General features: G+C 40.9%; 1 protein-coding gene across 1 annotated transcript in view; it reads right to left on the bottom strand.

The window, feature by feature from the left end:
* C4H10orf67 (chromosome 4 C10orf67 homolog) overlaps positions 1–27,198 on the bottom strand; it is a 159,914-nt gene that overhangs the window by 128,219 nt on the left and 4,497 nt on the right. Inside the window, exons 2-5 of the mRNA XM_049881626.1 lie at positions 25,745–26,013; positions 15,075–15,195; positions 5,032–5,175; positions 3,531–3,605 (exon numbers count right to left, since the gene is read on the bottom strand). Of these exons, the coding sequence (XP_049737583.1) occupies positions 3,531–3,605; positions 5,032–5,175; positions 15,075–15,195; positions 25,745–26,013 (609 nt within the window). The remainder of the gene's footprint in view (positions 1–3,530; positions 3,606–5,031; positions 5,176–15,074; positions 15,196–25,744; positions 26,014–27,198) is intronic.

Genomic DNA, 27,198 nt, shown 5'->3' with positions numbered 1-27,198 from the left:
AGAACGAAACACTGCCGGGTCCTGAGCCATCCTTAAAATTGTTGTTATGCTCATCTTTCTATAAGATTATTCACCATTACTTAAATGACTGGTAGGTGCTCTGAATACAATATGGATATTAATACCTTATCTGCATATTATATTTCAAATATTTTCCCAATTCTTCATTTGCCTTTGAACTATTTTTAGTACCTTTTGTTGCACAGAAGTTTTTCATTTCATGCCTATTTTTATCTTCTTTTATGGACTTTGTGAAATGACTCACACTTAGAAAGTCCCATCTATTTGTTTATTCTTTTGACAAATACTTACCCAGCACCTACTATGTGCCAAGCACTGTCTAGGTACAAAGGCAATATCACTGCTCTAGGGGAGCATAAACTTTAGAAGAGTGAGACAGATGTAAATAAATAAGCAAATGGACAAGACAATTTCAGACAGGGGTAACTGCTTTGAAGACAATAAAATGGGGTGAGGGTATAGGGAAAGACTAGGGTGGAAGGTGGCTGGTTAAGTGGTGGTAGTCACAAAAGGCCTCTCTGAAAAGGTAACATCTGAGCTACAATATGAAAATGGAGGAAGAAGTTTCCAGCAAAGAGAAGAGCCAGTGCCTTGTCCCTGAGGCAGGAATGCAGTTGTCATGCTTGAGGATCAGAAAGCTGACTAGGCACCTGAAATAGAGTGAACTGGGAAGAGGGGGACAGGGCCAGATCACCTAAAGCCTCGGAGACCATGTGAAGAAGTTTGGAACCCATCCTAGGTTCACAGAAGACCACTGGGGTTTTCAAAAGAAGAGCAGTTCAAGGGTTAACTTGCATTTTCCAAACATGTCTATTTTGTTATGATGAAAAAAATGTAAGCATACACCAAAGTAGAAAAAATTATAATAGTTTGTATTCACGCACTTAGCTACTGTTTTGTGTGTACGTATTTTAAGGGGAATCCTAGATGTCATGTCATTGATCCCTAAATACTTCACAGTGCATTGTTAATAATTATGGGTGCTTTGTTACATAATCACAATCCCAGCATCACAGCTAACAAAACTAACAAACAGATCCTTCATATTATTTAAAAGGAGCCCTGGTGTCACAGTGGTTAGGCGCTCAGCTGCTAACCAAAAGGTTGGCATTTCGAACTCACCAGCTACTCCACAGGAGAAAGGTGTGACAGTCTTCCCTAAAGCTTACAGCCTTGGAAGCTGTAATCTTTATGGAAGAGTTCTGCTCTGTCCTGTAGGGTGGCTATAAGTCAAAACTGGTATTATTTAGTAATACACAATTCATAATAAAATTCCCCCACTTGTCTCAAAACTGCCCCCCCTTTAAGAGTTGGTTTATTCGAATCAAGATCCAAACTAGCTCCACGTGCTGCATTTGGTTGACAAGCCTCTTTAACTTTCTTCCAATTTAGAGTAGAATTTTCCTTTTCTCTTTTTCCTTTCCTTCCACTTCTCTACAATCCTACTCACCAACTTAAGTTGCTCATCTTTCTTCCTTCCTTTTTTTTCTGTCTTTAATAAATATGCAGTGTAAAGCTTTTTGCTGCCAAGGTTTGCAGCACTGAAGAGAGTCTGCTGAGCAAAACCTTCATGGTCTCTGTACAGCATATATCCGTATCTGTTTCTCCAATGCGTTGTTACTGCTGTTACAAGAGTAACATTCTAGTAAAGCATCTGTTCTAAAGGATGAGGCATGTCTCTTCTGCTGCTATAAAATGAGGATACTAATGTCTACTTCATACTAATGTCTTTAGGGAAAAAGGCATTTGGGCTTTGTCTCTGAGCACCCCATTTTGGGTAAGCCAGACACACCTGTAGTAGCATAGAAATAACTGGATTTAGTGAGAACAGTAAGTTAAAATCTGAGGCTATGAGATGGCTCCCTTTACCCATAACACCAGTTTTTGAGTCATATCAGGAATTGAAGAGTTGATCTGGGGTCCCAGTTCTTGCTGCTTGCACAGTTAGCTCATTTTTTGAGGACTGAATGAAATAGTGTATTTAATCTCCCTAATGTGGGAAAATCCAGAGAGCAGGCATTCCGTTCCTAAAGGATGAGAATAAAGTTACAAGGCTTCTTGATCTAGTCTCGGAAGTCCTGCAGTGTCTCTTCTTCCACATGCTGTGGTTACAAGGATGTGACCAAGGCCAGCCCAGATTCAAAGCTAGAGGAATTAGACTCTACCTCTTAGTGGGGAAATAGCAAGGTGATGTGAAAGAGCAGATGGGTGAGAAATATTGTTGCAACTCTCTTTGGAAACACAGTCTGTCACAGAGACACAGAGCCCCTTGACAGAGCAGTCGTCCTGGGGTGTTTTCAGCTGCAAGTAACTGAACGTTCAACTAACAGTGGTTTAAACATTCTGCCACCCTCACCATATCCAGAGTGTCCCCGTTCTTGGTTTTAAGGTGGCTGCAGTAGTTCCAAGCATAAGGAGACAACAATGCCAAGGAAACAGCGTTTCTTCCCATGAGTCTCTTTCATTAGGAAGAACAAACTCTCCCAAATACTTCAGCCAACTTCCCTTCATATATGTCATTACGTAGTATTATTCTGTTATTTTCTATAAAAAATGTGTAATAGTTCTGTTATTATACACATAGTTAATGACTTCAGGTCCCATTGCTATAGCTGAAAAGGAAGCTGGGAAAGCAAATACCTAACATTTCAACTTCTGTAGTAGGAAGTGCCTCTGCTAATACAAAAAAGGAGGAGGGAGAAGGTAGGGCTGGAGAATGACTTGAGCAGACAACCAACAGTGTCTGCCACAGGTGTATCAACTGTTGGTTCCTCTAGCAATTAGTAGCTGATTGCTAATTATGTACTAGGTTTGTTGCTAAGAGCCAAGGCCACAGCAGTAAGACAGGCAGCATTTTTGCTCTTATCAGGCTTCCGTTCTGGCACAGAGCAGAGACATTTAACAAGCAATTGTATAATTAACTACCAACATGTAACTACCAGAGAAGTTAAGTGCTATGCAATCTGGTAATTAGCTATAAATATAAAACATTACTTTATGGGAGCATATTGACACAAAAGGCAAGATGAAAGCTATAAGTAACCACGTCCCTGTCAAGTCTAAAAAAAAGTAATATGAAATTTCCCATTATGCTGGAGAGTGAAGCACCCTATTTGGCAGATAGAGTGTCCGCATCATTAAAAAAGTTACTCCATAAAGAGTCAGAGGCCATTCACTGGAATTTACTACAGACCTGATAAACTATCCCTTAAGACCATCTGACTTTCTTTTACCCAACTGCATCTCCACCAAACAAACTTTGGCTTACTTCACTACTTAACCCAGGTGCCTTGGATAGCAGATTGGAATTTTCCAGTCTCTGGAAAATTGTACCTGTCACAAGAAGGTGTTATTTTTGTAAATTTAATGTGAGTGTGAATAGTCTTGGGCCTGAGCCCTCTGAAGTGACCTGAAAACTGAGCAATCAGTCCCTCAAAGCTAAAAACACAGACTGGGAACCCACACAGGAAATAAAGCCAGTCTTACCAGTGACGACACTAAAAACCCACCGTGTACATTCCTTTGGTAATAGCTATGGCATCAGCTAACTGCTGATTGAAGCATTTTCTCATCTGCTCCTCATTCTGCAAACCAAAAATAAATACAGTGAGCACCACAGTATGTTTCCAAATATGAATCACACTTAAGATGCAATCTCTTGAAAATTTCAATTTATAAAGGCTTTAAGTCAGACAGAATTGGACTTAAATAACATTGTGCCACTTACTCTCTGTCTGACCTTAAACAACTTACTTAACCTTGGCAAGCTCAGTTTCTTTGTCTGTAGATCCAGGAGAGTCAGATTTCCATTTTAGGATATTTGAGGGACTTAAGGAGGAAATGTACTTAATAAGCTTAGCTTGGTACTTAGTATGGTATGGTCAACAAAAGATTTTTGTTGTTGTTGTTATTGTTGATTTATGGCAGAGAAATAACAGTGATGCCTATTCTTGATGAGAGATAAGTGTGCTAACCTGACCACAGATTTTAGGGAATTTCTTCCAGCAGCATAGTTTTCACATCTTTGTTCCTAAAGAGCCATGAAAGCATAAATAAGGTCATATAAACGTGTGGTTGAAAGCAAGAACTCAAGTCAAACTGTCTGGGCTGGAACCTAAGCTCCACCATTTTTAACTGGTGACCTTCAGTAAGTTAATGAATCTTCCTGTGTCTCAGTTTTTTCATTTGTGAAACAGGGATAATAACTGTGCCTACTCCATCAGGTTATTATGAAGACTAAATGAGCTCATATACAAGTACTTTAAAAAGCTCCTGGCACATGCTAAACCTATGTATAAATACTAGCTATTATATGAGACACAACATATGTGTGATCGTTAAGGTTGTGTGTCAACTTGGCTAGACCACGATTCTCAGTGGTTTGGCAGTTATGATGTAGTTTGGCAGTCATATGATGATGTGATCACCTCCACGATGGGATCTGATATAAAGTGATGACCTCCATGATGGGATCTGCTATGAGCAGCCAATCAGTTAAAAGGGAATTTCTTTGGGGGTGTGGCCTGTGTCCAAAACTGGTGAACTTTCTGACAAGCCTCGAAGGCTTTTGCTTGCTTTGAATCCTGCAGCTGGCTCCTGTTCATTTGACCTCCGGTTCTTGGGACTTGAGCTAGCAGCTTACCTGCCATCTTACCTGCCGACCTTGGGATTCATCGGCCTCCACAGCCTATGAGCCAGAGGTCTGCTGTCTGACCTTCTGATCTTGGATTTGTCAGCCCCTGCAGCTATGTGAGTCAGGAAAAGCCTCCAGCCTGGCCCATGGACTTGGGACTTTCCAGCCTCTACAACTGCGTGAGCCATTTCCTCGACACGAGTCTCTTTCTATATGTATTTATACACTGCGTTGCTTTTGCTTCTCTAGAGAACCCAGCCTAAGACAGTATGCAAATTAAACTGCCTTCAAAATTACTAAATTCAGAACTGCACTACATACACATTTAAGTACAAGATGAATCCACATACAAAACAAAGAGATGAGAGAACTTCTACCTGTTGATAGTGTTTCTCGATCGATGTGATCCTGTCATGTAGAGCATTGAAAAGATTCAAAGCCTCCTCTTTAAGTCGATCCTCAAACTGCAATTGAAGCAATTGTCTGAGGAACCCAAAATCCACTTGAAGGGCTTTAACAATCTAAAAATTGAAAAACTTACGTTATTGTAGAGGATTATGGCTCTCTATGTGAAGATTCTAACACATTCCCTGGTTCTGGGCACATAACTGGGTCAAGAGGCTGTCTTGACTTTTAAGGATTACTTCTCAAATATTTTGTGCATTGGGCAACCCCAGTAATTCCATCCCATGGTGCTCAGGCTCTCGAAATGACAATCTGTGAAACTATGTATGTTAATGGGATAAGGGAGAGAAGGTTCCTAGCAATTTCTCTCATACAGAATAAAATACCTGTGCTAACAACAGCCTTTTGTCAGCCCTTAAAGTTATTTTCAAGACATGTATTTCAGATCAGAAAAGGTGGGCAAGAATAAACTTTTGTTGAGAATCTACTAGTGAGGTACTTAGATATATAACCAGTGTGTTGAATGAGAACCATTTGTGATATAATCGAAACAGAATATATTTTTGTCTTCCACCATCCATCTAAGATGTATTCACTAGGTAATCTTCCCCTGCCTTGAATGAAAACTTTGGAGAATTCCATGGCTTGTCTGCTCTTTCTCGGGAAGAGGAAGTCCTGCCATCACTCAAAACACGGCCTCAAAATAGCATTTAGAATATGACACCTATGAGTTAATAGCTTCAAATGTCATTCAAAGGTAAGAGTTCTCTTTGTAGTCCAAGCTGTGGCCAGTGGTTAGCAGGTGCCTGTCTTAGAGAAGAGTGTGATCTGCTCTTGCACCCTCTTACCTCCTCTCCCACACCCTAGCTGCTGTGTCAGACTCTACCAGGGACAAAGCAGGAGAGGTAAAGGCACATGGCTGCTCCTACCTGGTGGGGTGGCTTCGCCTTGGTTTTGCAGGGACTGAAAACTAACTCTTCCTCCCTTGGGCACTGGCATAGCTTCTTTAGAGATTCCCACTGCCGGGACCTTCTCTCCTGCAGGTACATCTTGACCCAAGCAGATGCCTCTCTATTCTGGGTGACCATTTGCTACTTCTTCCTCTACTTCTATGAATCTGGAGTTCATTTTTTCTTCTCCCTACTGTCAGGTGTCCTCTGTCCTTCTAGGTCACCCTATGGATAGGACCCAGAATGACCCCACCCTGGGTCTTTCTTGTGTGCCACAAATGGTCCATGGGAAACAATCACACGTTGCTTGCTCCAACAAAACTGGGATTGCAGACTGATACCAACTTAGTCACTCATCTTCTTATCACAGCCCACTTGGGCTTACTTGAAGCAAGTCTTCTGTGACTTACAGTAGTAAACATATTTCAAATTCCATAGAAGTCTGCCTTATTAGCTTTGAGGTGAGGGATAGAGGTCCTGCTACCTCTCCTTCCTTGGGGAGCATGGCACTAGTCGCTTCCAAAGAAACCTCTTCAAAATATATTTCCTCTTCACCCTCTGAGTCTCCTCCTCTTATGATTCAGTGGCTAAAATCACCGATCTGATGTGCAACCATTTCCCCTGAGAATTCTAAAAATGATATCTTACTCACACTAACTTTAGAATTTGATATTGGAACCCACAGAGCCCTGGTGGCATAGTGGTTAAGAGTTATAGCTGCTAACCAAAAGGTCAGCAGTATGAATCCACCACCTGCTCCTTGCAAACCCTATGGGACAGTTCTACTCTGTCCTATGGGGCTGCTATGATTCGGAATCGACTTGACAACAATGAATTTTTTTTTTGAATACTGGAATCCTCAGAAGAATCCCATTTTGAAATCTTTATACTTTGTGGCCCCCAAGTGTCTGTCAGTTTGGCATACTGTGGGGGCTTGCATGTTGCTGTGATTCTGGAAGCTATGCTACCAGTATTCAGACACCAGCAGGGTCACCCATGGAGGATAGGTTTCAGCTGAGCTTCCAGACTAAGACAGACTAGGAAGAAGGACCTGGCGGTCTACTTCTGAAAAGTACTAGCCAGTGAAAACCTTATGAATAGTAGTGGAACAGTGTCTGATATACTGCTGGAAGATGAGCCCTCCCAAGTTGGAAGGCACTCAAAAGATTACTGGGGAAGAGTTGCCTCCTCAAAGTAGAATCAACCTTAATGATGTGGTTGGAGTAAAGCTTTTGGGACCTTTGACTGCTGATGTGGCATGACTCAAAATGAGAAGAAACAGCTGCAAACATCCTTTAATAATCAGAACCTGGAATGTACGAAGTATGAATCTAGGAAAATTGGAAATTGCCAAAAATGAAATGAAACGCATAAACATCAATATCCTGGGCATTAGTGAGCTCCAATGGGCTGATGTTGGCCATTTTGCATTAGAATCATATAGTCTACTATGCTGGGAATGACAACTTGAAGAGGAATGGTGTTGCATTCATCGTCAAAAAAAACGTTTCAAGATCTATCCTGAAGGGCAACGCTGTCGGTGATAGGATAGTACCCAAATGCCTACAAGGAAGACCAGTTAATACTACTGTTATTCAAATTTACCCACCAACCACTAAGCCCAAAGATGAAGAAATAGAAGGTTTTTTCAGCTGCTACAGTCTGAAATTGATCGAACATACAATCAGGATGCATTGATAGCTACTGGTGACTGGAATGTGAAAGTTGGAAACAAAGAAGAAAAATCGGTAGTTGGAAAACACGGCCTTGGTGATAGAAACAATGCTGGAGATTGAATGATAGAATTTTACGAGACCAACTACTTCTTTATTGCAAATACCTTCTTTCACCAATATAAACGGCGACTATATTTTTATACACATGGACCTCGTCAGATGGAACACTGAGGAATCCAATTCACTACATCTGCGGAAAGAGACGATGGAGAAGCTCAATATCATCAGTCAGAACAAGGCCAGGGGCCGACTGTGGAACAGACCATCAATTGCTCATATGCAAATTCAAGCTGAAACTGAAGAAAAGCAGAGCAAGTCCATGAGAGCCAAAATACGACCTTGAGTGTATCTCACCTGAATTTAGAGACCATCTCAAGAATAGATTTGATGCATTGAACACTAGTGACCAAAGACAAGACGAGCTGTGGAATGACATCAAGGGCATCAAACATGAAGAAAGCAAGAGGTCATTGAAAAGACAGGAAAGAAAGAAAAGACCAAGACGGATGTCAGAGAAGACTCTGAAACTTGCTCTTGCATGTCAAGCAGCTAAAGCAAAAGGAAGAATTGATGAAGTAAAAGAACTGAACAGATGATTTCAAAGGGACTCTTGAGAAGACAAAGTATTATAATGAAATGTGCAAAGAGCTAGAGATGGAAAACCAAAAGGGAAGAACATGCTCGGCATTTCTCAAGCTGAAAGAACTGAAGAAAAAATTCAAGCCTTGAGTTGCAATAGTGAAGGATTCTATAGGGAAAATATTAAATGACTCAGGAAGCATCAAAAGAAGATGGAAGGAATACACAGAGTCATTATACCAAAAAGAATTAGTCAGTGTTCAACCATTTCAAGAGGTAGCATCTGATCAGGAACCGATGGTACTGAAGGAAAAAGTCCAAACTGCTCTGAAGTCACTGGCAAAAAACAACGCTTCAGGAGTTGACGGATTATTAATTGAGATGTTTCCAAAAACGGATGCAGCACAGAAAACCCTAAGGAATCCTCCAGAAAACTACTGAAACTAATAGAAGAGTTCAGCAGAGTATCGGGATACAAGATAAACATAAAAAAAATCAGTTGGATTCCTCTATACCAACAAAAAAAAACATCGAAGAGGAAATCACCAAATTAATACCATTTACAGTAGCCCCCAAGAAGATAAAATACTAAGGAATAAATCTTACCAGAGATGGAAAAGACTTATACAAAGAGAACTACAGTACACTTCTGCAAGAAACCAAAAGAGACTTACAAAAGTGGAAGAACACACCTTGCTCGTGGATAGGAAGACCTAACATTATAAAAATGTCTATTCTACCAAAAGTAATCTATACATTGAATGCAATTCTGATCCAAATCCCAACGATATTCTTTAATGAGATGGAGAAACAAATCACCAACTTCATATGGAAGGGAAAGAGGCCCTGGATAAATAAGTCATTACTGAAAAAGAAGAACAAGTTGGAGGCCTTACTTCACCTGATTTTAGAACCTATTATACCGCCACAGTCAAAACAGCCCAGTACTGGTACAATAACAGATACATGGACCAATGGAACAGAATTGAGAATCCAGACATAAATCCATCCACATATGAGCAGTTGATATTTGACAAAGGCCCCAAAACAGTTAGATGGGGAAAAGACAGTCTTTTTAACAAACGATCCAGGCACAACTGGATATTCATCTGCAAAAAAATGAAACAAGACCCATACCTCACTCCATGCACAAAAACTAACTCAAAATGGATCAAAGACCTAAACATAAAATCTAGAACCATAAAGATCATGGAAGAAAAAATAGGGACAATGTTAGGAGCCCTAATACATGGCATAAACAGTACACAAAACATTATAAAGAATGTAGAAGAAAAACTAGATAACTGGGAGCTCCTAAAAATCGAACACCTATGCTCATCCAAAGACTTCAGCAAAAGAGTAAAAAGACTACCTACAGACTGGGAAAAAGTTTTTAGCTATGACAGTTCTGATCAGCGCCTGATCTCTAAAATCTACATGATACTGCAAAAACTCAACTGCAAAAAAACAAATAACCCAATTAAAAAATGGGCAAAGGATATGAACAGACACTTCACTAAAGAAGACATTCAGGTATCTAACAGATACTTGAGGAAATGTTCACGATCATTAGCCATTAGAGAAATGCAGATCAAAATTACAATGAGATTTCATCTCACTCCAACAAGGCTGGCATTAATCCAAAAAACACAAAATAATAAATGTTGGAGAGGCTGCAGAGAGATTGGAACTCTTATACACTGCTGATGGGAATGTCAAATGGTACAACCACTTTGGAAATCTATCTGGCTTTTTCTTGAAAAGTTAGAAATAGAACTACCATACAACCCAGAAATCCCACTCCTTGGAATATACCCTAGAGAAATAAGAGCCTTTACACGAACAGATATATGCACACCCATGTTTATTGCAGCACTGTTTACAATAGCAAAAAGCTGGAAGCAACCAAGGTGTCCATCAACGGATGAATAGTTAAATAAATTATGGTATATTCACACAATGGGATACTACGCATCAATAAAGAACAGTGACGAATCTGTGAAACATTTCATAACATGGAGGAACCTGGAAGGCATTACGCTGAGTGAAATTAGTCAGAGGCAAAAGGACAAATATTGTATAAGACCACTATTATAAGGTCTTGAGAAATAGTATAAACTGAGAAGAACACATACTTTTGTGGTTATGAGGAGGGGAGGGAGGGAGGGTGGGAGAGGGTTATTTACTGATTAGTTAGTAGATAAGAACTACTTTAGGTGAAGGGAAGGACAATACTCAATACAGGGAAGGTCAGCTCAACTGGACTGGACCAAAAGCAAAGAAGTTTCCAGGATAAACTGAATGCTTCGAAGGTCAGTGAGGCAAGGGCGGGGGTTTGGGGACTACGGCTTAAGGGGACTTCTAAGTCAACTGGCAAAATAAATTCTATTAAGAAAACATTCTGCATCCCACTTTGAAGTGTGGTGTCTGGGGTCTTAAATGCTAACAAGCGGCCATCTAAGATGCATCAATTGGTCTCAACCCACCTAGATCAAAGGAGAATGAAGAACACCAAGGTCACACGATAACTATGAGCCCAAGAGACAGAAAGGGCCACATAAACTAGAAACTTACATCATCCTAAGACCAGAAGAACTAGATGGTGCCTGGCCACAACTGATAACTGCCCTGACAGGGAGGACAACAGAGAACCCCTGAGGGAGCAGGAGAACAGTGGGATGCAGACCCCAAATTCTTATAAAAAGACCAGACTTAATGGTCTGACTGAGCCTAGAAGGACCCCGGTGGTCATGGCCCCCAGACCTTCTGTTGGCTCAGGACAGGAACCATTCCCGAAGACAACTCATCAGACATGGAAGGGACTGGACAATGGGTTGGAGAGAGATGCTGATGAAGAGTGAGCTACTTGTATCAGGTGGACACTTGAGACTGTGTTGGCATCTCCTGTCTGGAGGGGAGATGGGAGGGCAGAGAGGGTTAGAAACTGGCAAATGGTCACGAAAGGAGAGACTAGAGGGTTTTTAGTAAGATGTATATAGGCTTATGTGTGACAGACTGACTTGATTTGTAAACTTTCACTTAAAGCACAATAAAAATTATTTAAAAAAAAAAGATATATGGAAGACAGCTTCCTGGCCAAATGACTGGAAGAGATCCATATTTATGCCTATTCCCAAGAAAGGTGATCCAATCAAATGCAGCAATTATAGAACAATGTCATTAATATCACATGCAAGGAAAATTTTGCTGAAGATCATTCAAAACATGCTGCAGCAGTATATCGACAGGGAACTGCCAGAAATTCAGGCTGGTTTCAGAAAAGGACATGGAAACCAGAGATATCGTTGCCGATGTCAGTTGGGTCCTGCCTCTATAACGGATGTTTACCTGCGTTTTATTGACTATGCAAAGGCATTCAACTGTGTGGATCATAAAATTATGGATAAGATTGCAAAGAATGGGAGTGCTAGAACACTTAATTGTGCTCATGAGGAACCTTTACATAGATCAAGAGGCAGCTGTTCGGACAGAACAAGGGGATACAGATTGGTTTAAAGTCAGGAAAGGTGTGCATCAGGGTTGTATCCTTTCACCATACCTATTCAATCTGTATGCTGAGCAAATAATCTAAGAAGCTGGACTATATGAAGAAGAATGGGGCATGAGGAATGGAGGAAGACTCATTAACAACCTGTGATATGCAGATGACACAACCTTGCTCACTGAAAGTGAAAAAGACTTGAAGTACTTACTAATGAAGATCAAAGACCACAGCCTTCAGTATAGATTGCAGCTCAATGTAAACAAAACAAAAATCCTCACACCTGGACCAATGAGCAACATCATGATAAACGGAGAAAAGATTGAAGTTGTCAAGGATTTCATTTTACTTGGATCCGCAATCAATAGCCATGGAAGAAACAGTCAAGAAATCAAAAGACGCATTACATTGGGTAAATCTGCTGCAAAGGACCTCTTTAACGTGTTGAAAAGCAAAGATGTCACCTTGAAGACTAAGGTGCATCTGACCCAAGCCATGGTATTTTCAATCGCATCACATGCATGTGAAAGCTGGACAATGAATAAGGAAGACTGAAGAAGAATTGGTGCCTTTGAATTGTGGTGTTGGTAATGAATATTGAATATACCATGGGCTGCCAAAAGAACAAACAAATCTGTCTTGGAAGAAGTACAACCAGAATGCTCCTTGGAAGCAAGGATGGCGAGACTGCATCTTACATACTTTGGGCATGTTGTCAGGAGGGATCAGTCCCTGGAGAAGGACATCGTGCTTGGCAAAGTACAGGGTCAGCGGAAAAGAGGAAGACCCTCAATGAGGTGGACTGACACAGTGGCCACAACAACGAGCTCAAGCATAACAGGATTGTAAAGATGACACAGGACCCGGCAGTGTTTTGTTCTGTTGTGCACAGGGTCGCTATGAGTCGGAATCGACTCAACGGCACCTAACAACACAACAACAACACACTTTGTGGAATGTGTTAATTAGCATGAGAATATCAAGACTGAGAGACTAAATGACTAAAAAAAAAAAAAAATGACTAGTCTAACATTATATGGCCAGTAAGTGGAAGGTCCAAGATTTGAACAAAGTTATGATTGACTCAGGAGTCCATACTTCTTTCTTTATACCAAGTTGCCATTTCATGAATGGTACTATGTTGGTAAGCCATGGAAAAATACTCTGGATCAAGTACAGTCTTAAATCCCAAGATATAACCAGTGATGGCTTCACCTTTAGAGGATCTAGCCCTATTTGGATTGCCACACGCTGAGGGTGAAGATTTGAAAAGATGAAACGAGTTTGGTACATCGATGGCATCACAGAGCTACTGCCCTAACTCTGGATTATCCAATTCTAGACTTCTTGGTTTTTTGGTTAAGCCAACGTAGTTGGGTTGTCAAAATATGGAGCAACGCAATCCAGTTCCATCTCAAGGAATGAGAAAAACAGAGTAAACCCAAAGATAGTAGAGTCAAATTAAATAATAAAGAAAAGAAATTTATGAAGTAGAAAATAATGACATAATAGAGAAGATTTATGAATACAAAAGTTGGGTCTCTGAAAAAAATTGATAAAATAGATAATCTGCCAAGATTCATCAAGAAAAAAGAGAGGAGATAAATGTAAACAATATCTTCTATGTACACATAGATGGAACACAATGAACATAGATGAAAACATAGACCACAGATGGAAAACAATCGTCAATAAAATAATAGCAAACTAAATGGAGAAATGGAAAAAGAAATATTATGATCAAGTTGAGTTCATTCCAGAAATTCAAGGATGGTTTAATATTCAAAAAACAATAAATACATTTCACATCACCAGATAAAAGAGAAAATCCATATAACCTATGTTCATCTCAACTAATCCACAAAAAGCATTTAAATCCAATCATTCATGATGTTTTAAAAAAAGTCTCTTATTAACTAGAATAGAAGGAAATGTCCTTAATCTAATTTAAACATATTATATTAGAATTTGCACACATATATTAAAAAATTCAAATAACAGAAGCATTAATGAGAAATAATTTTATTCCTCTTTTACTAGAAATCTGGGTAGGCAGTCAGTGTAAAAATGACCCAAGGCTCTTCTACCTTGTTACTCTGCTGTGTGCTGCCTCAACCTCATATCCAGTGGTGGTATCCACGCTCCAGACAGAGAAGTAAAGAAGAAAGGTGATGCCAAAGAAGGAAAGAAGAAAGGAAAGGAGGGAAGGAGCCAGGGAAGCAGCAAAGGGTGCATGTGAGCTGTGTCTTTATTTCCAAAAGCTACCACAAAACTTTTTCATCTAAATTTTACTGAGCAGAGCTTAATCGCACCTAGTTGCAAGGGAATTAAAAAAAAAAACCTTTCCTGAAGGCATAAAAGAAGGCCTAAATAAATTGACAAATGTGTAGGAAAAAGAGATACTCTCAAAAGTTACTGGTGGGTGTGTAAATTGGTACAATCTCTTTGCAGAGCAATTTGGGAACATCTTTAAAAATGACTAATGCATACATCCTCTGATTCAGAAATTCTACTTTTAAGAATTTACTCCACAGATTTATTGGCATAAGAGTATGTGCAAGATTATTCATTGCAGTAAAAGATTAGAAATAACCAAAATGTCCATCAATAGGGGGATATGATGTACATTCACAAAATGTAATACAAGTCTTGTGAAATAAATAAACACTTTATGTACCAGTATGGGATGACTTCCAAATTATATTGTTAAAAGAAAACAAAATCAAAGTACACAAGACTATTTTTACTAGTATGCTACCCTACGTGACAGTTTTACTGATTGGAAGTTTTAATAATAGCTCTTGATATCCAATGCATATAAAATGTTATGTTTCTTAAAAAAAAAGGTCCAAAGGAAATATGATAAAATGTTAAACTTTGACAAAGCCGTATGGTGGCTATTATAGTTATTCATTATATTATTCTCTACATTCTTGTACATACCAAAAAAGTTTTTTTTAATAATTTTGAAAAGAATCATAAATAGAAAATGCCAAAAATGTCAAAAGAATTCAAAGGAGAGTAACAAAATACTTCACTAAGCAAGTTAACATATATATAACTAGGACATAAATACAAGTAGTAGCTTATATTAATAATTTTTAAAACACAATGTCATCTAGTTCTGTTTGTCAAAGATGCTAATATTTTATGAATGTTAAGGATTTCAATTCTGTCAATGAAGGGGACATAAAGACGACAAATACCAAAACTTATCTCAGAAGTTTAAAAAATAAATCCAAATTTACCTTCACTAGCCCTTGTGTAGTCGAGGTCAACTCTTTCATTGGCAAAATTTCACTGGGATCTGTTTGAGTAGCATGGTCTGTGGTGAAAAAGCCAATCTTCAAATCATCTGAAATGTTAAGTCTAGGAAAAAAAAAAGATGAAATTGCTTTATTTAATAGCTATTTCTTTAAATTATCTGTTAGTGCTAAAATGTTTATGTAAATCATGTTAAATTTTAAATATTCTATGGCGCTGGTGAGGAAACCCTGGAGGCATAGTGGTTAAGAGCTACGGCTGCTAACCAAAAGATCAGAGTTCAAATCACCAGGCGCTCCTTGGAAACCCTATGGGGCAGGTATACTCTGTCTTATAGGGTGGCTATGAGTTGGAATCAACTCAACAACAACGGATTAAGGCATTGATGAAGTAAGGAAACCTTCTTGAATTATCAGTTTGTGGTTTAGGTTTTTCACCAGGACAGTGCAGGATTATCAGATTGCCTGTATGTTCCGCTGATGCTCAAAGAAATCTTATTTTCATTTTCTGAGATATGATCAATTTAAGTGCCTTCTCTTAACATCCTTAGCTACAAATGGGTACATCAAGCAGAAATACTTTAACGGTTCTCAAAGTATGGTCTGAAGGCTACTGGAGTTCCCAGATACTTTTTCAGGAAATTCACAAGGTCTAACTTATTTTCATAACAATATTAAGATTTTATTTGCTTTTTCCACTACCATTCTATCACAAGTGTACAGTGGAGTTTTCTAGAGGCTACAGGTTATATGAATGCACCACAAACTGAACACTGAAGCAGACACGAGAATTGAGTTGTCTTCCATTAAGCCAGGCACTAAAGAGAGTTGCAAAAATGTAAAACAATGCCACCCTTCCCATTAATGTTTTGAAAAGCACCGTTGTTTTTCCATAAAAATAAGCTATTTTTATTAACATAAAATTGGTTTATAATTGTTATTTTTAAATTAATATAAATGCATTTTTCATTCTTCCTTTTTAATTTCTAATATGGTAAATATCGGTAGATATAACCAACATAAACTAAAGCTCTTTGAGGTCCTCAATAATTGTTAAGAATATAAATGAGTCCTAAAACCAAGAAACTTGAGAATCGCTTCTTTAAGATCATCATAATCTAATACTGTATTTGATTTTCGAACTGTACTCCTAAAAAAATCTGTATAGGCCAGGAGCAAGTATTTGTAAATGCTTTCTACAGACCTCTAATGACAGGCATGTCAGAGTAATCAGAAGGCCAATTTTCTGGATGTACTGTCTCTGTCATTGTGAACAAACTTACCACAACTATGTGTTTCTAAAAATCAGCTAAAAAAGAGAGCCACAAAAGCCCAAATAGAAATATCAGACTTTTAAGTGCAGTGTCTGTGCTTCCATCCTGGCTCCTCAGTGACCAGGTAGAGGAGACACTGGTGGTAGGCACCCCATGCAATCCCCCTCTTCTTTGTTTGCTGACAGAGTCTCGGCTTTGTGCCCCACAGAACTGAGGGGAGGGTAACCATATCCCCAGTGCCAAGGATCGCCCCGTCCAGTCTAAGCCCATCGTGGTGATCCTGTTCTTCTTGGCAGTGAATATTTAGGAATGAGCATGTAGCCCCTTTTTGGAGAATGAGACATGAGGTAAGGCCGGGGAGCTTGTGGAAAAGCCTTTTACACAGAGGAGAGGTTTCCTTCATGGCTGTGGACATTGCTATGCCTGGATCCGATGCTAAGAATTGCTGCAGTCAACTTGTGACCACGAGAGGGGCCAGCCAGAGGGCAAAGCCAGCACTTGGATGATGAACTTTTAAAAAGATGGAAAACATTTTGACTGACAACTTTGTTGTATCATTGATTCGGCTAGCTCTGAGACCTGTCACACTTCTGGTCTTCCTGTACCGTCAGGTAATAAAAGTACTTATGGTTAGGGATTTCTTTCAACGGTACCTGAAAGCATCCTAACTGATACTCTAGCTATGTGACTTGAGGTAAATTACTTAACCTTTGTGTGTTTTAGTTTCTTCTTACGGAAAATAATAGTGCATGTTTCATAGGGTTATTGTTAAGTATGAAGTGTGCTAATACTTAGAAGTTCTTCCAGCGGTCCTTGTCATATAGTAAGCCCTCAAGATATGTGACTCATTATTATTGCCACAGGAGTCCCTGGGGGAGAGACACAGTTACATGCTCAACTACTAGCCAAAGATTGGTGGTTTGAGCCCACCCAGAGGCACCTTGGAAGAAAGGCCTGGCAATATGTTTCCAAAAGGTCACAGCCTTGAAAACCCTGTGGAGTGCAATTCAACTCTGCAACACGTGGGGTCACTATGAGTTGGAATCAACTGGATAGCAACTGGGTTTTCTAGTTTAGCTTAGTTTTGTTTTATTGTTGCTGTAATGGCTGTTGTTACTACAACCACTACTATATTTAGAAGCATGTTTGGGAAAAACTATTAAAGCATAGCTATATTCAACTATGGAAGGCTAAGTTTAAAGTAAAAAAAACTTCTTAACATTCAAAAGAATGTTTTTAATTAATGTCATGAAATTTTCAACTAACCTCCCATGCAGTCATCAATATTATAACGATGGCAGACTTGTGGCAAGCAACAGCATTATCAGAATGTGGTGGGGAAGCATTGCCAATGTTGTACATCTCAATTTCAACTAAAATTTCTGGGTTGTTTTCCACAGAAAATGTTATTTTAGTTTTGGTCTAGTTCATTTTACAAACTTATATCCTTCTCACTAACACAGTACTATTGGGAGAGGCAATCTCTATGGGCCCTGAGTTTCCCTGCAAGTTCTTTTTTAGCATGCCAAGAATCCAAAGCTCTGACTACTCTTCCTCCAGGCCATTTCTCAGGGCTGTGTTTGCAAGGAGAAACCTTGAAGGATGAGGTAACTCCTCCCCACTGCCAAGAAGCAGGCTTGCTTCTGCTTACTATAAGCGTAGTGAATCCTGCAAGCTCAGGGCTCCTTTTCTGGACTGCAACTGACTATGTGTACAGGCATCCATGATGAGTCTTTTCTGTCACCCCCTGTGGGACTTGGGAGGCATGAGGAACCAACACAAATGAACATAAAGCTCTGGCTACTGTTTTTGCCATGATAATAAATTTCTTTGTCTCTGACCCAGAAGTCTTGTGTTTTCTGCCAACAGTCATGAAACAGTAATAAATTAACTTGTTAGCTTGTAAACAGGGTAAGATCTCAAACCCTGAATAGCCCTCGACAAGTATCTGGCCCATAAAATCCCCTCAATAAATGCTTGTTGCATTGAACATCTTTAAAAATGACGAAGGATGAAAACAGAGAATCACCATTTGGCAACCAGCATAGAGGTGGTTGATTTAGGTGAGAGCTGTCAGGGGTGACTAAGGTTGGTCAGTGAAAGTTTGCTAATGAAAAGGAATTTTGTAATACTTCCCCACAAAGTAATAATTTATTACAAAGGGGGAAAAACAAAACAGAACAACCAAATTCATTGCCATCAAGTCAATTCCAACTCACAGCAACCTTACAGGGTAGTGTAGAGCTGCCCATTGGGTTTCCAAGGTGGATTTGAACTGCCAACTTTTTGGTTAGCAGCTGAGTTCTTAACCACTGTGTCACCGGGGCTCTGTTACAAAGGGAGGGGGATGGGAAATTTAAGGCAGACACCAACACAATAAGGTCAAATTCAAAAGACCAATGGGAGGACGTGACAACACGCACCTTCTAAATCTGATGCACTATGAAGAGGACAGCTTTGCTCCTTTAAATCCTTCCAAGAACACACTACCTGAGTTTGGTTATGAGGAAACATCAGATGGATCTGGGTAGAGCTGGACATTCAATTAAATGTAAAGTCTGTACCCTTAAAAAAGAAATGAGGATGTAAAAGAGAGAAGACTGAGGAACTGTTCCAGATTGAGGGTGTATGAAGAGACATGACAGCTAAAGACAACACAAATTCCTAGATAGGATTCTCGGCCTGAAAGGAAAAAAAAAAAATTACATTGGCACAACTTGAATGGTCTGTGGATTGGATGGTGGTGGTGTGTCAATGTTGATTTTCTGATTTGGAGAGTAATATGCTGGTTCTGATTATGTAGGAGAGTGTCCTTCTTTTTGAGAAAAACACACCGGAGGGCTTAGGAATGACGGGCATCATGCCTGCAGCCTGCTATCAAAAAGTTCTGAAAAAGACGAGTTGTGTGTGTGTGAGTGTGAATGTGTGTGTGTATGTGTGTGTGTACAGAGAGGGTGGGAGAAAGAGAGATAGATAGAGATAAGAAGCAGATATGATAAAATGTTAAGAATTGAGAAGTCTCAGTGAAAAAAGGGGGGCATGGAATTCTTAGTTCTACTCTGACAACTTTTTTCGTAGATTTGAAATTTCAAAATAAATTATTTTTAAAAAATCATATGTATCCTTCAAGCAAGGCCCAACTCAAATTTCACCAATTTTACCCAAATCACTCAGTACATTTTGTCAATATTAATGAACACTGAAAATTAAAAGTTGCAATTTCAGTGAACCAAACTAACCCAAGCTTTTAGACGTGACTGAATTAGACCAGGCCTACTCAGAGCAAGCAGTTACCAAATAAGATCCCTTTGTGCTGTGTATTGAAGACAGTGTAAGCTGCTCTCCCACTTGGACATCAGGATACAACAGACACAATAACACTTGGAGTGTCTATGATAAATAGGAATCTGTGGAGCCTCTGGAAGCACCATTAAGAAAATCATAGCATAGACTTCTAGGATTTTGAAGGGAATCTTATGTGCTTTTCAGCATACAACTATTTTCTTTTTGAGAAAAAGCTTTTTACTTGCTACTGAGCCTTGATAGAGACTAAATGCCTAACCAAGAGTCATTAGGTGACCATATGGCCTGAGTTTCACATGATGAACTGACTTTTAACTGACTCACCAAATTGTAAGGTTGGGCATGTGCAGCTGCATTCGATCCTCAAGTGGAAACATCATGTAAAGGACCAGGCTCATGCAGAAGGAAAGTAAGTTCAGACTCTTAACATTGACTTGGGCTGCATTGCCTCCCCATCAGTCCACACCTATGGCCTCATGGGAAGTTCCCAACAACCACTTGACTGAGGAAGAAAAAACTCAAGCCTGGTTAACAGATGGATTTGCTGCCAGAAGGTTGGTAACTATAGCACTATGGCCCCACTCAGAGATGACCCTGAAGGACGGCAGTGAAGGAAAACTCTCCCAGTAAATATACCTTCAAACAGTACCTCTGGGTGTCCACCTTTTCTGGACTCTCAGATGGTCAGAAGTAGAGTCTACACTAATTAATGGGCAATTGCTAGAGGTTTGGTTGGATAGTCAAGAACGTGGAAGAACCAAGATTAGGAGACTGGTGACAAGAAAATCTGAGGAACAGTCCTGTGGATGAATCTTTTAGCATGGGCACAGACTGAAAAGATATTTGTATCCTAGCTTAAAGCACTCAGCAGCTAACTGAAAGGTCAGCGGTTAGAACCCACCAGCTGCTCCACAGGAGAAAGATGAGTCAGTCTGTTTCTGTAAAGACTTATAGCCCTGGAAACCCTATAGGGCAGTTCTACTCTGTCCTACAGGGTCGCTATGAATCAAAACTGACTTGACAGAAGTGGATTTGGATTTGGTTTGGACCCCAGGTGCATGCTCATCAAAGAGTATCTGCTGCAAAGAAAGTGCTCAATAACATAGCAGGCAAAATGACACACTCTGTGGATACCTGACAGTTCCTTTCCGTAGACATCCCATCGCTTGCTCAATGGAACAAAATGCCCATGGTGGCAGGGATGGAGTAAAAAATATAAACTTTCCTTTACCAAAGGATTCCTGGCTACTGTTACTGCTGAGTGCCTAGTCGGCCAACAGAAGAGAGCAGTACAAATCCTCCAACATGGCACTGTTAACCAGCGGGAACAGCCAGCCACCTGGTGGCAGGTTGATAACACTGAACCCCTTCCATTATGAAGGGGGCAGAGACTCATCCTCATGGTAATAGATTCATCCTCACTGTAACTGCAACATATATTCTGGATATGCATTTGTATTCCCTGCCCATAATTCATCTGCCAGAACCACCATCCATGGGTACACAGAATGTGTAATCCACCATCACGGGGTTTTGTACAGCATCACTTCTGCTCAAGAAACTCATGTCCATTGACTTAACTGGTCTTATCACATATCCCATCACCCAGAAGTGGCTGGCCTAATAGAAAGATGGAAGAGCTTATTGAAGAGCAGTCAAGGCAATTGAGAGACAATGTCATGCATGAATAGATGGGGTTCTGTTTTACAGGGTTCAGTATATGCTTTGAATCATTATGTTGTCTCTCCCAAAGTCAGACTACATGGGCCCAGAAATCAAGTGATGGAAATGGAAGAGGCTCCTCTCACTATTATATCCACCCATAATTTTTTTACTTCAGTCCCAGCAACTACAAGACCTGCTGGTTTGCAGAACTTAGTTCCCAAGGGTAGAATGCTTCTGCCGGGAAACATAATGACCATGAGACAGGTACCCGGACATTTCGGAATCCTCATGCCACTGAACAAAAACCAAAACAAAAAAAAGGTCACTCTACTAGCTGAAGCGATTGATTCTGATTACCAAGAGAAAGTTGGGTTGTTGGTACACAGTGGAGTCAAGGAGGGCTGTGGCTGGTACCCAGGGGACTCTCTGGGATGCCTTTGATATTTCCATGTCCAATAGTAACGGTTAATGGGAAAATAAAGCAGGCAAAAAAATAAAAAAATCAGACTATTGGAAACTCAGGATTTTCAGGAATGAAGATTTGGACCACCCAGCTAGAGCCCTGGTGGTGCAGTGGTTAAGAGCTCGGCTGCCAACCAAAAAGTCGGCAGTTCAAATCTACCAGCCATGCCTTGGAAACCTACGGGGCAGTTCTACTCTGTCCTATAGGGTCGCTGTGAGCTGGAATTGACTTGACAGCAACGGGTGAGTTTGTGTGTAGGTAGGTAAATAATCTTGGCCTGCCCGTACCCTTCCGCAAGTTTCCTGGCTACTTGACAATCCCTTCCTGCAGACCACCTCCGGTCTGTACCCTCTGGGAAATTTCTTTGCCACCAGCAGATTGTAAATTTCTGTGGCAGCCATATTCTCTTCAATGAGGTCTTAATCTTAGCCCTTGCGGTGTGGTCAGGGTTCTTTTAAACCCTTACTTCTCTCCTTATTTACTCTTCCTCACTCCTGGGGAATAGCTGCTTTCTGCATTTGCTATTACCATACTCTTTAGGGGGCCCTGGGGCAATGCAAACAGTTGTTGGCGATTTGCTTTCACTCAGAGGTGCTTCCTGGAGAAAGGTCTGAAGATCTACTTCCAAAAAAATCAGTCACTGAAAACCCTATGTACATTTAACATCTCAGAGATGCAAATTTCCAGGCTAGAAATGCAATCCCTTTGCCTCCCCAATACTAAAGCACTCCTTTTTATTCTTCAACTTCATTTTTCATTAGCCTTGAATATATTTTTTCTTCCAATTTTAAGTAAAAGACCTGTTGTGTGTGGTAGACTTGTAGAGTGTACATAGTTTTTTATTACAAATATATAAATTTTCAAAATATAATTTAGAAACTTGGAATAATATTGTCAGTTACTCCTACTGGTGCCATAAAAGGAATATGTGCTGAATAATATTTTAAAAATTAGTTCCAATACCTTTATAGATATTTCCTCTGGGTGTCTACAAACCAATATTTCCTATTTATTGAATGCTTAATTTGTACCATAGACTTTATTAAAATTTATGTATTAACACAAATATTTCTTCCCCAGGTAATCCTTCCAACAACCTCAGGAGAGGCATATTAACTTTCTTGTTTTGAAGATGTGGAAGCCAGGGCTCAAGGAGAGTAAGTAACTCCTTTCATAACATAAGTCTGGAAGTGGTGGATTGAGAACAGGCCAATGATTCAAAGGCCCCTCCAGTCTTCATACAATCTTTTTGTATGTCTGATTCAGAAAGGTCCCTTCCAGTCCAAATTTTTTAGCATGATCAGTTCAAAAAGATCTGGCTCATTCAGAATCTAAGAGAAACAAGAAGGTTCATTCTTCAGCTTCCCTTAAAACTCCAGATGTCTCTAATCTTAGATGACAAACCCACTGCCTAGAATGGAAACCCACATCACAACAAATTAGCTAAGTGGTTTGTGCCTTCACAGTCCTTATTTATAGTCTCAGGAATTCTATTTCTGAAATATACGTTGGTTGTTATATACACAAGGCAGTCATGAAAAGATAACAACTGTGCTTTTAAAATAAATAGAAAATTAATATATTTATTTTAGAAAACAGATTCATGAGTATTTATTAATGGCATGTAATTATACTTCTCACTGAATCCTAGAATAGTCTGTCCTAACAAATGCTCACTAACAAATTAGTCAGTGAAGATGTCATTAGTTATGCTAAACTTTCACTACAGTGCACACTATTCAATTTTAAATTTAAAAAGAATAGCTTTCCTTCCTTCCTATTCCAAGAATATGCAATTTTAGCATGTTCCAAGGTTCATAGACCTCTCCTCTATGTATGCTCACTTCCTAGGTGACATTGCCAAGTCTCACTGCTTTAAATATCATCTTTGTGTCACTTCCAAATTGATATAGCCAGCCTGGACCTCTCTCCTAAACTTAAGACTTATATAACCAACTCCCTACCTACCAGCCTATATAGATGTCTGATAGGCATTACCAACACATGCCCAAAACTAAGTTTGTGATATTGCCCCCAAACCTGTCCCTCTCATAATCTTCCTCATCCCAGTTCATGGTAACTCCATTCTTGTAGTTAATCAGGTCAAACACCCTTTGAGTCTTTCCCACTCCATGCCCATTCATCAAAAAATACTATCAGTCCTACCTTCAACATCTATCTAGAATTTATGTCTTACCATCTCTAACCACCGATACCACCACACTCACCCTATGCAAGGAATATTGTAATAGCTTCTGTCTTAGTTACCTAGTGCTGCTGTAACAAAATACCACAAGTGGGTGGCTTGAAAGAACAGAAATTATCTCCCCTCAGTTCTGGAAGCTAAAAGTCCAATCAGGGTCTCTACCTGTGGATTCCTTCACTTTCTGGTCTCTCTGGAACACTTTTCTCCCTGATGTATTTGCATGGCTCCCTTCTTCAAGCCTGTAGGTCTTCACCCAAATGTCATCTTCAAGCAAGGCCCTCTCTGATCTCCCTATCTAAAATGACAAACCCCTCCCCACCTGCCACACACACAACTTCCTCTTCCCTCCCTGCTCCATTTTTTTCCTTTAGCACTTATCACTATCTAACCTACTCTATCATTTATTTACTTATCTCATTTATTGCTGATCCCTGACTAGACTGTCAGCACAAAGGCTGGACTTTTGTCTATCTTAGAGACTTCCGTACCCCCAGCACCTACCTATGCCAGGACTGACATCAGCACTTCCGCCTCCCCAACTCACAGGGTGGCACCAGAAAAGTCCCTCTAGCACTCTGGGTGAAGAGAAATCAATATGGGCATCAGTGGTCCCTCTGTTCAGTCTACATATATTAATTGAGGACCTGGCACTGTCCGTCTGTCACTGAGCCTGTCTGGGTGTATTTTGTTGGGAGCTGCCCCACCACAGAATGCCATAGGAATCCAGGACAAGAAGACATTCCTATGAGCAAACAGCTAGAACAAGGTAGGCGGCGTGTGTGCTCCTGGTGCTTACCATACACCAGCTCTAAAATGTGCTTTTCACAACCACCACTAAATGACAGCCAGCGTGTAAAAAATTACCTGGTCCGTTTTAACAAACATACCTATTTACTGCAGTTAACTGGGCAAGCTGAGTCGGGGCAGCACCATCTCATGGGGTTAGTCCCACCTCTGGGTTAGTACAGCTGGGTCCTTGATTCTTACCCACGAGCTGCCTCAAGTGCAAGGAGTTTGTCTCAAAAGGAGCCCATTTGGCCCCAGGAGCCTCTTGCCTGAGGTGTTTAAGTGCTCTCACAGCCGCTAACCTAGTGCTTCTCACTTAATGATTTTTTTTAAAAAGTTTTTATTTAAAAATACATTTCCCCAGAAACATCAGCTCTAAATTATCCACACAAACAACATAACTGAAGCAAAGGGGACAAAAAGGGTTAATGAAAGGGAGGAGCTATTAAAAGGATCAAGAATAACAAATAGTTATACTGGCAAACATTCATAGTGTGCTTTGCATACATGGTACTCTTCTAAACACGTTACACTGATTAATGTATTTAACGTTCACGACAGCCCTATCGAGTGGACATTATCAGCATTGTCATCATTATCATCGCTGTCTTCCCAGCGAGGGAACCGAAGCACAGAGAAATTAAGTCACAAAGAAGTTAAAGAATTTGTGCAAATTATGGGACTTGCAAAACGGTTGCCAGGGTTCGAATCCAGACAGTCTGGAACCGAGGAAGCCTGGCCCCACAGCTGGTGCTCCCAGCACACAGTAATACACTTAAGAAATGAAAACAGCAACCCTGTGACCTAGGAAGCCCGAGGGCGCGGGCCCAGGCGGCCTGAGGGCGGGCCGGGCTTGGGGGAAAGGGAAGCCGGGCACCGAGGCGGGAACTGGGAGGCGGGAAGGGCGGAGCCGGGAGCCGCGGACGCCGCGTTCCTGCTGCGGCTCGCGGCCCATCACCTGGGGTTGAACTGGAAGAGTTCAAGGGTGGACTCGAGATTCTCGATGACCTTCCGGCACTCCTCCGTCTCGGGCGCGTCGCCCCAGCTGTCCCTCAGATCCCGGGAGCTGCCCATTGGGCCGTGAGCCTCCCCCGGAGCCGCGGGCTGGGAGGAGTAGGAGTCCTGAACCCGGCGTCCGTTACCATGGCGACTCCTGGGGAACCAGCGCAGCGCGGGAATCCGTCGCTGCAGGCGCAGCCGGCCGGGAGCGGGACCGCAGAGCGGGCTCTGGAGCAACGCGCTCCCGCTGCCACAACCCGGCCTGACTCATGGCATCTGAGTAAGCCTGTGCTTCCCTGGACGCCCACGTGCAGGGCTCCAGCCCTCAGCGCGGTGCCGAGGCTGAAGTGTCCCCGAAGGAAGCTGGACGGATGTGAATAACCCTGATGCATCCCACCAAGCCACCAAATTCTCCCTTGCTTTCTCCTCTCCTAAGGCTCTGAGCTCAGCTCCCCTTGTGGGCCCCGTGCAGTTGGGGGTGTTAACGGTTTGGATCGTGTCCCCCCAAAATGTGTTGTAAATCCTAAACCCCTATACCTGTGAACGTAATCCCATCTGGGAATAGGAGTTTCTTTGTTGTATTAATGAGACCGTTTACAGTATCAGTGTAGGGTATGTCTAAAACCAATCACCTGTGAGATACAGACGTTAGGCAGAGAAGGAAGCACAAAGGAAGAGAAGACACACCCTCCATGAAGATCACAAGGAACCAAGGAACAGAAGGTGGAAAGAGAGAGGCGCTTACCCAGAGCCTGCAGAGAGAGAAAGCCTTCCCCTAGTGCCGGTACCTTGAATTCTGACTTCTAGCCTCTAACTGTGAGAAAATAAATTTCCGTTTGTTAAAGCCTCCCGCTTGTGCTATTTCTGTTATAGCAGCACTAAGAAACTAAGACGGGGGCTTGTATTGCCCTGGTGGCACAATGGGTAAGAGGTCGGCTGCTAACCAAAATGTTGGCCGTTGGAATCCATCAGCCTCTCCTTGGAAACCCTTGCAATGAATTGCAATCGACTTGAAGGCAAAGGTTTTGTTTGTTTGTTTTGGTATACTAACACCTCTCCAGGCTGTGTTAGACTGCTTTTCTTTGCTAAAGGTCACCCTCAGGGAGGATGAAAAATAATGAACCATTTCATAACAATATCAAGACATAAGGAGCCCTGGGCTGTAGGAACAAGGTCATAGTAAAAGAACAGAAGGCCTGATGAATGGCCTACACCTGCCCCTTTACCAAGCATGTAGGTGGCCTTGGGGGAAAAAAAAATCTCTCTAGAGATCAAACAAGCCTATATTCCTAGTTAGGAGCCTGTGTAGTGCAAGGGGTTTGCTGTAAGCTGCTAACTTAAACGTTGGCGATTTGAACCCAACCATGGGCTCCCCGAAAAAAAGGCCTGGTGATCTGCTTCCCTAAAGATTAC

This window comes from Elephas maximus, chromosome 4 (assembly GCF_024166365.1).
Source record: "Elephas maximus indicus isolate mEleMax1 chromosome 4, mEleMax1 primary haplotype, whole genome shotgun sequence".
In the NCBI taxonomy this organism is placed as follows: domain Eukaryota; kingdom Metazoa; phylum Chordata; class Mammalia; order Proboscidea; family Elephantidae; genus Elephas; species Elephas maximus.
This window is presented reverse-complemented; position numbering and strand designations above follow the sequence as displayed.